The sequence below is a fragment of the Sander lucioperca genome, chromosome 14, assembly GCF_008315115.2.
Source record: "Sander lucioperca isolate FBNREF2018 chromosome 14, SLUC_FBN_1.2, whole genome shotgun sequence".
NCBI classification, from domain to species: Eukaryota; Metazoa; Chordata; class Actinopteri; order Perciformes; family Percidae; genus Sander; species Sander lucioperca.
In genome coordinates this window covers 3,729,356-3,742,468 of record NC_050186.1, presented here as the reverse complement: position 1 = coordinate 3,742,468, position 13,113 = coordinate 3,729,356, and the positions used below count along the sequence as shown (strand labels likewise).

The 13,113-nt window shown below is 38.8% G+C and overlaps 1 protein-coding gene across 3 annotated transcripts; it reads left to right on the top strand.

Moving 5' to 3' along the window:
• Positions 1–1,338: 1,338 nt before the first annotated feature.
• Positions 1,339–12,679, top strand: klhl8 (kelch-like family member 8). Of its 3 annotated transcripts, none has more exons than XM_031317751.2 (12): positions 1,339–1,464; positions 5,494–5,713; positions 6,012–6,073; positions 6,446–6,611; positions 6,881–7,030; positions 7,485–7,671; positions 7,999–8,142; positions 8,499–8,610; positions 8,818–8,986; positions 9,074–9,233; positions 9,883–10,084; positions 10,565–12,679. In XM_031317751.2, the coding sequence occupies exons 2-12, from the start codon at positions 5,516–5,518 to the stop codon at positions 10,686–10,688; spliced, it is 1,674 nt and encodes a 557-aa protein (XP_031173611.1). In that variant the 5' UTR covers positions 1,339–1,464; positions 5,494–5,515; the 3' UTR covers positions 10,689–12,679. The 3 variants fall into 3 exon arrangements, with proteins under 3 accessions (XP_031173611.1, XP_031173609.1, XP_031173610.1); XM_031317749.2 differs by having other exon boundaries at positions 6,881–7,201; XM_031317750.2 differs by having other exon boundaries at positions 1,368–1,465; positions 5,498–5,713; positions 6,881–7,201.
• Positions 12,680–13,113: the final 434 nt, after the last annotated feature.

Genomic DNA, 13,113 nt, shown 5'->3' with positions numbered 1-13,113 from the left:
AAGTGGGTGGGACACAAAAAAGGGGGTCTGGGGGTCCTCCGCCAGAAAAATGTTTTTCCTGCATTTCTACATACAGTACATTTAGGAACTATGATGATACAAAATTCAGGAAATAATTAAGTTGATCATAAATTCTGCCAGAAAGAATAGTACTAAACTATATATAAGAAAAAGATGTCTTACTTCCTTTATTGTTTAACATAGGGGCGATCACCAAGACTTGAGATATTCATTTTATAGAGTTAAATTTGTTAAAAATTTGAAAGTAGGGCGGTGGTGTCCCCAGTGGAAATTACACCCTAGGGTATATATCTTGTTATGTTCTGGTCTGTTAATTCTATAGCTCTTACTCCCTCCATGATAAATGGCCTCCCATTAGTCAAAGTTTGAATGTCAAGAAAATTATGTATCTCGGTAATTTGAAGTGTAATGGTCTGGGTATTCTTTTCTTTAAATTCCATAGTATCACCATTTATCTGAGAACACCTCCGGTTGAGTTAAGTTGCACATGACAGGCACTGATAGAGTGTAAACTGTCACTTTTAAACTCAAGAATTCTTTTGTGCCAAATCTTTGTTCCGATCTTCAAAGAAAGTTATTATTTATACAAAACACAACTGTTAATAACAGATTTACACTAACTGTAGCTATATTGTTTTGTTTTTTTAATATATAGGAATGTATAGGTGTATAAAATCTTTCCACATTTATGATCTGTTTTCAGTATTTCTGCTTGGTGTTTACAGCATAAATAAGCAGACGCTGCACTGATATACAGTATATAGAACTCAGTCAGGATGTGAAGGTGTTAATGTATAATTTTAGCAAATATTTAATTGGCCAATATAGTTATATAACAATTGTAATTACAGTCCAACATTTCTTACGTTGCACATTACTCTGTTTAGTCCCTTATTTTGAACATGTCAGTGTTATTTACTGGAACTTGTGTTTAGTGAGGCAAAAGACAAAATGAATTGACTCAATCTAAAAGTACAGTCCTATTTGACAACTTAAGAATGTGATACTATGTATGTGTCTGCCGTAATAACAATCTTTTTAAAGAATTTGTAGCTGCACCGACTCTTTCTTCGGGTGTTTAGAGCAAATAAACTTTGACACTGACATTCTTAGAGATGTCAGAGAAGAGAGTTGTCTGTTCTGATCATTTATTTTTGCTTTCTATTGGGGAAACGATAACATAGTATAGGTTCTTAGCATTACTGTATGCCATCTGATTAAATACATCGGAAAGTGTGTTACTCTTTTATATTTAAAGCTGTCGCTTTTAACCAGCATGATCGAAGCTTCGAGTGGGCATTTTATATTGTTTCTTCGGCTGTTGTTCAGGTAATGCATTAAAACTACAATACCCATGAAGCACTTGGAATCACAACAAACGTGCCAATGCCAAACATTCTGCTCAATGAAGCCGGCATCTTTTAATTCTTGCTGCGACATGAGGTACCTACATTAAATATTTTTGACTTAATGCAACGATTATCCGATGTTTTATAGTAATTTGTAGCATTCTACATTTAGTATTTTCGCTAAACTCTCGGTTAAATCCTCCGTTCCCTGTCAGCTAACATTAGCTAGTGGACTGATGCTAGTCTGCCTGCTAGTTGCTTTTAGCAACAAGCTAACCGTAAACGTTAATCTCCTAGCTGAAAGTAGCTTTAATAGATTTATCACGTTCTTTCGAGTCGTATCGTTATATGTTGTCTGGTTTTAGAGCGAAAACCCAATAACGTTATTTGGTTCAACGTTAGAAGTACGACGTTAACACCACGGCATGCAGCAATATTCACTATGCTAGCTATCGTTTACGTTGAACAACTGGTATTTGCAGTAACTTTATAGCTGGTGTCTTATCCTAAATATATAGCTACATCCCTTAACGTTACCTCTTCTCTTGATATTCTATTGTCCAGGAGTAGCTAGCTCGATGTTAATGCCACTGTTACATAGGCTACATATAGTGGTGGAATGTAACTAAGTTAATTTACTTAAGTACTACTGTCGCCTACTTATACAAATGTTGAGGTGCTTGCTACTTTACTTGAGTCTTTACTTTTCATGCCACTTTATACTTCTACTCCACTACGTTTCAAAGGGAATATTGTACTCTTTACTCCACTACATTAATCTGACAACTTTAGTTACTAATTACTTTAAAATTAAGATTTTTGCACACAAAACACATGCTATATTATTAAACTAGCTGAAATGATTACATTACATTACATTACATGTCATTTAGCTGACGCTTTTATCCAAAGCGACTTACAATTAAGTGCTTTCAACTGTGAAGGTTCAAACTCCAGATAACAAGTAGTAAGTGCAAATACATTAGCTTTAAATAGGCAAAGCTACAAAGAAACATATGAAAGTGCAGGTTCAAGAATTTTAATCCGAGGTGTAGTCGGAAGAGATGTGTTTTTAGCCTTCGGCGGAAGATGTGTAGGCTTTCGGCCATCCTGCTATCGATGGGGAGCTCGTTCCACCATTTGGGAGCCAGGACAGTGAACAGTCGGATTTCGTTGAGTGATTAGTTCTCCCTCGCTGTGAGGGGGCAGCAAGCAGTTTGGCTGATGCAGAACGAAGTGGGCGGGTTGGGGTATATGGTTTGACCATGTCCTGGATGTAAGCTGGGGCTGGTCCGTTCGTCGCCCTGTATGTAAGTACTAGTGTCTTGAAGCGGATGCGGGCCAAATGATTAAACACTTAGTTGATTGACAGAACTGTTTTTATCGTTTACAGTTTCTGCATTGAGTACTTTTACTTTATACTTTAAGTACACTTTCCTGATGATACATACTTTCACTTAAGTAATATTTTCAGTGTAGGACTTTTACTTGTAAAGAGTATACTGTGTGGGAGTAGTACTTTTACTTAAGTAAAGGATCTGAATACTTTTTCCACCACTGGCTGCATATGGATCACCTTATTCTAAATTTTGGGCACGGCAAGAAAAAGCAGCCTACACACTGTTATACTAGAGTAAATTGCATGCGGTAACGTTGTTGAATATTGCAATAATGATAGTACTTGCGATAAATAAACAGATATTAAAGTGTATAGGCCTAATTCGTTCTGCCTTTCTGATGCTTCCAGTATTCTGCTAAAATACAACAAATTGCTTGTTGAATTTACACAAATGAAAGGAATCATTTCCAACATTCGTTTATTGAACAAATTGAATATTGAATTGAATATAAAAGGCACCACTAAAAAAAGAACAGTTACATTATGAGTCGCAATATATTGCAGCCTTTTGCGATGTGTAAAAGTGCATGTGTAACATGTAATCAGAACAAATACAACACAAAAAGGTGAAGTAAATGTAAAATGAATTTCCAGCCGACTGCATAACTGACTGCTATTTTTTAATTTGTTTTGGCTGGATGTGACCCACAGAGGCTAGGCCCAGCATTGAATGAATGCAAAACTGTCACTGAGTGATAGAATTACACCACTGGTCAGATTGAGTGTGATGACGTGAGTTTTTGTGTTTCCCCAATTGCCATTGCCCGTTCAAAATGTATTGGCGCACCACAGGCTTTCACCTTCGCTATCACCCTTCAATCAGCTGATTAACTTCCTCAATACATGGTTGTTGTTGTTGTTGTTGTTGTTGTTGTTGTTGTTGTTGTTGTTGTTGTTGTTGTTGTTGCTGTTGCTGCTGCTGCTGCTGCTGTCACCACTGTTTTAACTATTTTGTCCTTGAAAAAATGCTGCAGCTTCTCAAGACAACATTATTATTTCAGGCAACACAGAAAAACAAATAGTTGAAAACAGCATGATTACGTTGTTGAATTCATTAAATTAAAGGAGTCCTCAATTAATTATCGCAAACGTATATTTACAATATCATGTGATATGCTACTTCAGTACACAACAAACAAATATTAGTGGAACCACTACAGATGAACACAATTCCATATTCACATTATAGACACCACCGCTGACTGTCCCTGACTGTAACGATTTGGCCACAATGAAGCACATTGACCATGCACGGTCCAGCCATATACTAGGTTCCCACCTAGTCTTGTTCACAAGCTGCTTTACTCTCAATCTCTTTAAATGTGAGGGAAGTATAGTAAATCAGTGTGCCAGAAACAAGCTCATTAGCTGGGTAATTACTGTCACAATACTCTGATCAAAGGCCAAACCAAGCACAGTATTAAGTATAGTTGGTGTGTGCTCTTTGACAAGTGGGTGAAGTACTTTGATAGACAATAGTAGGTTTACATGAGCGCACACCCGTCCTCTGTGTACCTTTTTTAACTAATGTGATATACTGGTTGCTTTGTAGAAGTCCCTTTGGTAAACAGATGCAAAGAAAATATGTATACATTTAAAAAGAGGTTGCTGTTGGCATATGATGTTTTTCAGTTTATTACTCAGTGGAGTTGAGTTGTGCAATACATCTCTGCCGTTAAATTATTGACTACCTCACTCATAAATAATACAACATGACGATGTTATCATCTTAAGGCCATGAAAGTGTGTCTGAATCTGTCGTTGAATTAAGTGGATATTACAAAGTCCCTACATGTGGTGTTAAAGATGAAGCCTAACCAGGAGCCTACAAAGTAAAACAGAAGTGGCGAGAGAGTTTAATCACTAGTGCATATGATGGGACTTGATGTTTCTGCTCTTATAGCTGAGAGGACTAGTGATGAGGGGGCAACACACTGAGTCCATTCAGTCAGAGAAATAGCTTAAAAGAGAGACACTGCATCGTCTGTAAGGTGTGGGTGGAGCTTTGGCCTCTGGCTGTCTGCTCTCAGTTTATCTGTTCAACTGTGGAGATTTTCATCAAATTCAGCAATAGGTAGGATTTTTTTATGGGTTTGATTGCACAGTATTCTCTGCATGGTGTGTCATGTTTGTGTGTGCTAGGAGGAATCGGTTTGTCCTGTTTTTTTTTATTTGTCTCTAGTCTCTGCTGAATGAGTAAAGGGGAGTGACACTGAAAGGGGAGGAAGACTGACCAAACTTGCTCAGCTTGAAGGCAATCTCCCCGACCACTCATTTTTCTTTTGTTTCCTCCATTGAAGCCTGTATCGAGTTGTGGTTTCTATTTCAGACAGCAAGTTATTCTTACATGATCAGATCCAGTGACAAGTTGGTCTGCTTATTGCTAGAGATGGGCAATTATTCTATTACTATTTTCTTAACGCCTATCCATACAATTGTTTTGGGTTGTTAATAGTAGTAAATATGTTTTTTTTTTTTTAGTTATTTGTTTAGACTATAAAAATGGCAATCGCAAATTCCCAAAATTGAAAGGGGTCTTAAAATGTCTTGTTTTTGTGACCAACAGTCCAAAACCCAGCAATCTCACAACAATGACATAAGACTGAGAAAAGGAGCAAAATATTATCCAGCTGAGATGCTGGAACCAGAAAATGAGTGAAAAACTGATTAAGCGAATATATACAATTCTTTCTGTCAAATTTGAAACTCTGATCTCTCTTATAGGTGTTGTTACTTGTAGCCAGCTATGGCACCAGGGGATGTGGTGCCAGACCATGCCAAGCAATTGAAGTCCAAGGAGAAGCGGCCTGGAAACAGGGCATCGAAAGCAGACTGTGAGCCTGATGGGTCCTTTATCTTTGAGGCTCATGAGGCCTGGAAGGACTTCCATAACTCCCTCAGGCATTTTTATGAAGTAGGAGAGCTCTGTGATGTCACGCTGAAGGTAGGTCACACTACACGGACAAGTAGAGAGAGAGAGAGAGAGAGAGAGAGAATTGTTTGTTAAATTTATATCTCAGTTTATCTTTTTATTTTATAGATCTGAGCCTAATTTATCACAATTATGAGTTGAATGTGGTGGTTTGATTTATTTGCAATCCCTAAATAGCTACAGAAATCACAGTACAGTCTGTCTGAAGTTGCAGTCATACTGTGGAAGTGATTATTTTAATTTCTAATGTGTACGGGTGAGGCTTGTTGCTTGTTTTTTAAACATGTTGCGTTTGTGTCTCTTTTTGTAGGTTGGCAGTAGGTTGATACCATGCCACAAGCTAGTGCTGGCTTGTGTGATCCCTTACTTCAGGTATGATCCATTTTTTGGTTTTATTATTTTTAACTAGGCCTATAATAGCAATTTTCAGTACAGCACAGACAGATAAGAGGGTTTTTTCCTACTGACGGGCATCCAATCTCCATAATCACACAATGGAACCTGTTGACCTATAGATGTGTTTTCTTAAAGTCAAATATTACATGCCAGATACACTTTTTGCTCTGACTAAACATACAGAAATTAAGCAACAACGAACTATCTCTAAACTTTCCTGAGCCTGGACATAAGGTTCCAATGTCATGAAAAAATCAAAGACTGAATATTGTCATGTCTGTATGTTTTTGCTCAACACAAAGCTTTGCGGAAGGTATTTCTTGTCTAAGTGGCTATTTCTTCCCTCAGGGCCATGTTTCTGTCAGAGATGTCTGAGGCTAAGCAGGAACTGATAGAGATCAAGGACTTTGATGGTGATGCCATACAGGACCTGGTGCATTTTGCCTACTCCTCCAAGCTCACATTAACTGTGGACAATGTCCAGCCACTACTTTATGCTGCCTGCATCCTTCAGGTGAAGAAACACAAATACAGTCAATCAACAAGCTGTGCAGACATTTTGTTCTCCTTATTTTACATGATCATGCACGACCCGAACCCGGATTAGCGGCTGAAGATTAGTGAATGAGTTTTATGTAACTACATGAACTAAGGGGTTCTGCATTTTCGTAGTGTACACTTATTTAGCCATTCAAAATGTTATGACAATTTGTACACAGAACAGAATCATATTATGTAAGAGATCATCCATAAAATGTCTTTTTTACTGCTTATATCTATTAGGTGGAGTTGGTGGCGAGAGCCTGCTGTGAGTACATGAAGGCCCACTTTCACCCCACCAACTGCCTGGCAGTTCGTACATTCGCTGAGAGCCACAACCGTGTGGACCTGATGGACATGGCTGACCGCTATGCCTGCGAACACTTCACTGAGGTAGTGGAGTGTGAGGACTTTACATGCGTGTCTCCCCAGCACTTGCGCACCTTATTGTCCTCCAGCGAGCTCAATATCCATTCAGAGACAGAGGTGTACAATGCAGCAGTGAAATGGTTGAAAGCAAACCCACAGCACCACGAGGCCTGGCTGGACCAGATCATGTCTCAGGTTAGAGAGTGCATAGCTTAAGGGTATCACAGGGCGTGGTTTGGTTTAGCTTATGTAAATTAATGTTGCATCTTCCTGAATTTAATATCTCCAGTTTTTGTGTGTGTTTGGAAGTACCTCTGTGTGTGCTCTAGTAGACTTGAATGACCTGGTTTACGGATTATCTGAAGCTTTAGCTATATTACTGTGTGTGTGTTAAATTTGTGTTACATATATACGTTCACAGCCTTATTAAATCACTTTTACAACCACAATACAATGTGTATGCTGGTCTTTCCTTCAGGTGCGCCTCCCCCTGCTCCCTGTAGAGTTCCTGAGTGGAACAGTGTCTAAGGACGAGATGATTAAAGGTAACCTGAGTTGTCGCGACCTGATGGACGAAGCCAGGAACTACCACCTGCACCTCAGCAACAAGGTGGTGCTGGACTTCGAATATTCAGTCCGTACCATACCCCGGAAACACACTGCAGGTAATACTTGTATGTTGGTGTTTGGCTTTGAACATGTAACTACTGGTTTTATGGCATTTGTAGTAACATTCAGCACTTTTTTCTTATCATCCTAAAGAATACACAGCTACAATAATGAAACCAGATGCCTTTCTGGGTTACTTCATAACATAAGCAAATTTACAAAAATGTAATAACTTTCTAGTTTATAGAAAATGTGTAGTTTTCACTTCGTATATTTTTTTTCAACTTTTTAAAATGTGTTTATTCTTAGGTCCTGTGGGCATAAAGCATAATATGTGATCTCTCACTGTGCCAACGTTTTGTTCTTTCCTTCCATTTCCTCAGGGGTTTTGTTCTGTGTGGGTGGCCGAGGGGGTTCTGGTGACCCATTTCGCAGCATCGAGTGCTACTCCATCACTAAGAACAGCTGGTTCTTTGGTCCTGAAATGAACAGCAGACGGCGTCACGTGGGTGTAATATCTGTAGAAGGTAAGAACCTTCATTAAGGTTATTATGTTCAGCTTTTAATGAAACCGTTTTAAGAGGGGTGTTGATCCAACTTCATGATCGTTTTGGAGGCTGCAGTTTGTGGTGCTGTATTGCATTATACAGAGAGGTGTTTCTATTATTTACATAAACTGGTAACTGAGTTTATATTATAAAGACATGTTCTGCAAATACAATACCCTAATATTTTGAGAAGATAATGAAATATTTGGATTGCAGATTCACTTCAAAGTGCATAAAGTATACCTTGTTGCAACATACCAAATGAAAACATCACTGGTCAGGTGACATAATCATAAAGACTCGTTTTCATATCAATTTAATGTTGGTTTCCTTAGGCAAGGTTTATGCTGTCGGGGGCCATGATGGTAACGAACACTTAGGCAACATGGAGATGTTTGACCCCCTCACCAACAAGTGGATGATGAAAGCCTCCATGAACACCAAGAGGTACACAGATGCTACAATATACTGAATGTGAATTGGACTTTCTTCTTTGGAGAGAATGCTAACTGCTATCTTTTTTTATCTTTTTTTTTAATGCAACCTTTTCTCTTCATTTTGGCCTTCCTAGGCCTGTGCTTTTCACACCCAAAAATGGTGATTTAAAAAACAGCAGAAATACGGCTTTGACCATGCATATATGTGTTTACTCAGGAGGGGTATAGCCCTGGCGGCTCTTGGTGGTCCCATCTACGCTATTGGAGGTCTGGATGACAACTCCTGCTTTAACGATGTGGAGCGTTATGACATCGAAAGTGACTGCTGGAGCGCTGTTGCGCCGATGAACACACCCAGAGGAGGAGTGGGATCTGTGGCTTTGGGGGTAAGACTGCAAAGGAAGGCCAATCAATTGTGACTGATATATGATACCTACTCTGGACTTCACTGTTTTATACCCTCTCCTCGCCAGAGTTTTGTGTACGCAGTGGGAGGCAACGATGGCGTGGCATCACTGTCCAGTGTGGAGCGGTTTAACCCACACCTCAACAAGTGGATGGAGGTCAGCGAGATGGGCCAACGACGGGCTGGAAATGGAGTCAGCAAACTCAACGGCTGCCTCTATGTAGTGGGTGAGAGGAATAAATAAACCAAACATCCGTAATATTCATCTCTTCAGATAAGATCACTTGTGTTGCCAGAAATGGTTGGTACCATATAATGTAGTTCCAAGATGTACTGTATATTATCCACATTTGCTTGTGCTGCAGTGACTGGAATTACAGACTTCAATACACCTAGGTCACATGCCTCCTAGATACACACCCTACAATTTTATATACAAATGCGTGAATCAGGAAAGACAAAAGTTCATGTTTTGTCATGCTATCTGGTAACTTATTAACAGAGTGTGAGTGCGAGATTTTTATTATACCATTTGAATTTGAAGAGTCATGGTTCATTCATGGCTCATTAAAATGTCTGTTCAGGCATTTGGCCTGGTCAGTAGCTGTGGCTTAGTACAACAATGAAATCCTCCTATCTTGTGCCTGCTCCATTAGCAGCAACATAATCCTACTCAGAGTGTTGGCGGTTGTTACACCTGAGCGTGTTGTTTGCCAGATTACATGTGTCCTTATAATTTCATGTGAAGTAATATACATGCCAGTTTCCTGATTGACCCATTTTTTTTTATTTTTTATTTTTTATTTTTTTTTACAAAAGCACTTGAGATACATTTCTTGTGATTTTTAATAATCGTCACTCTCGTCTTTCCCTTAGGTGGTTTTGATGACAATTCACCCCTGAGCTCTGTAGAGCGCTTTGACCCACGAATGCACCGCTGGGAGTACGTGTCTGAGCTGACCACCCCACGTGGGGGAGTCGGTGTAGCCACTGTAATGGGAAGAGTGTTCGCAGTCGGCGGTCACAATGGGAACATCTACCTGAACACAGTGGAGGCTTTTGAGCCGCGAATGAACAGGTGAGGAGGCGATGAATGAAGACTACGGGTAGTGTTTCTAAGGTATCAAGGTGGGATTTAGGATGGTCTAATATCCCTAATAACCCATATGGATAAACTATAGGTGTTTCCATGTATGCGGTCAGTGTGTCCAATAATTTCAGAACCGATGTTAACTTCACCTTGCATTCTGTTCTTATATTATATTACAGTAGCTAGCTGAAGGAGCAAGCAACTTGAATTAACATTCACCTGTTGGCAATACAATGCACATTTAGAAAACAAAAACAGAAAATACAAACAAATAACTGCAATACGTACACTGCACATTGGCACAGAGTTAAAGACACAAATCAGATAGTCCAGACCAATTTTAATTTTGCAGTTACAGACCTAGCTCAAAAATACTGCTAAAATGTTTAGGACTGTTAGTCCTGTTAGACTGTTAGTATGCTTTTTTATTATCTTGTTGTGATGTATTTGTGTGTGTTTGCTTTTCAGATGGGAGCTGGTGGGTTCAGTGTCTCACTGCCGTGCCGGAGCTGGAGTGGCTGTCTGTTCGTCTCACGTCAGCCAGATCAGGGACGTCGGCCAGGGCTCCAGCAGCGTGGCCAACTGCATGTGACCGCCGCTCCACTTATTACCTGACTGACTGCCAGGTCAGCATCAGATCTGATCACTGCACAACACAAAGCACACAGACAGTGACGGAGGGATTTTCGCTCAGCATCATTACTGTCGCCACTGTCAGTTTTAGGCTGATGTTCCGTTTGCACACAGTGATTGAGGAATATTAGGGAGGTTTCGCTGACTAACCTGTCAAAATGACACATTCAAGACATTTTCCTTGACTCCTGCTGGTGTTATTTGCAATCAGTGATGTAGTATTTTGTACTGTATTTTCTTTTGTTTGACTGCCTTGACATTGTTTTGACTTTTTTTTAAGGGAACATAGTAGCTTAGCCTATTGGTATTTAATACTAACATCTTGAGAATAAGTGGTGAGTTTGGATTCAGAACTACTAGCTTAACAGCACATTATGAATGTGGACTGTATAGTAGGCCAGTATAAATGCATTTTAAAGGTCTCTTTAAGACTAAGTCTGTCTCTAGTTTACTTGTTGGCTCTGCAGTTGTGACAAATCAGTAATTTGAAAGAAATCAAACTGGATTTAACACCTTTTTGCAGTGCAGCGTGTGCAGTTACAGCATTAACATTTTCATTAACATTTTCATCAGTCTATCTGAAATACGATGTTAAGATGTCAAATACATTTTCAAGATTCCTGTGATCTTATGCCAGGTTAAGTGAAAGCGTCAGTCTTTTGTAAAGGTGCATTTCAGAATTATTCTATCAGCAGTTCCAACTGCAGTAAGCTGGATCATATTTCAGTGGTTGTAGCAGGGATCTGCCTCTAATTGTGTTTGAACAATCATTTAAGGCTGATTGGCACAAATCAGTCACTGGGTAGGAGGTGATGGTGCCGAAGACTTTAACTGCTGCAAGTGCCAAACACAAAAAGTCCGTCAGCCGTTCTGGGAAGCTGTTGATGCAAATGTGGTTCAACGCCTGCTGAATCCTGAGTCGCCACCTTTACCTCAACCTCAGAATAGAGAAAGGTTTGATGACTATATACCTGAGAGTCGAGGACTGATCAGAGCAGCGTGGTGCACCTCCCTAATTATAAGCAGTTTTACATTATTGTATAGAGATCTATTCAAACTGACGGGGACAGAAATTCAAATTCAAGATTTGTGTTTGACGATAGCTGGACTGTCAGAAATCCTAATCAGAGTGCTTTCATATGTGTATGAGATGCAGCTGAGGTTTGTCTCTGCAGATGGTTGCATTATATTTTAATATATGGACATTCTGTATAATAAAATAGCTGTATCTTTGGTATTATCCTTTACTACACTATCTAATTAATTGCTGTGCACTATTTTCCTAGAATAGATGTGAAGTCGGCGTATATTTTTGTCCTAAATGGAGAATTTCATGTTACAAGTTTGAAGATGTTTATTTAACACTCGTGTCTATTTCTGCCATATCTACAAAAAAATTTAATACTTTCTAGCAACAGTTTAGTTTTTTTTTTCAGAATAGGCACATGACAGAGTTAAAACAGAAATGCTTAGTCCATTTATAATATAAATATACATATTATTGCACAGTTGGTGTCCTGCCGGTATAAATATTAGTGCATATTATCAACCTGGTACATCATTTTGACACCAAAACTGAAGTAAAACTTGCTGCCAACCTTGTTAGAAACTTCTTTTGAAAGTATTTTGAAATGTTTACTGTACTTTGTGTTGTTCTTTCTCCTCCTGACGGCTTCCATCTTGTGTTTTTTTTTTAATTTTATTTACATGGTATTGGTATACATCGGTACAATAAAGTTAATAAAGTTTATTGGTGGAATTCCTCTTTTTCTGTAACACTTTTTGAAATGTAGCCTTCCAGTCAGGACTGACTTTGACCTGTGTACCAAAAAGCCCTTCAGCAATCAAGTTTGTTGTAATGCCCCTTTTTATAAAATGAAATTCTGTTATGAAAAGTCAACATGCACGTCAGACTGCTCTGAACTAAAGAGTTTGGTTCATTTTCCTATGCATTGCATTTTTCTTTCTCAAGTCATAAAATTATACTTTTCTGAAAAGTAGGCATGAGGAGTTTTCCTGATTCTGATGTCTGCTGAGCAATATAACATTTTTGATGTTTTGTAATGTCCTATTAAACCAAGTTAAAAAGTAACAGTTGTAAGCAGAAGTTTGGCAGTATAAACTTTATTGAATGTTAACATGTGGTTGTTATAAACTGTATGTTGGACTTTGTGGTTTCACTGTGTCTAATGTGATGTGCTTCTATAATCAACATGTCATTAAGGTTTTTAAAGATATCTGAAGCTCCAGTTGCCCAAATTGTGTGCTTGCTGATTCAGCAGCATTCATAGTATTGTTATCTGATGCTTTATTTCTTTCTGTGGTCCTCTAACTTCTGCGTACGTTCAGCTACAAAAAACATTAAAATATCAAAATGTTTAGCT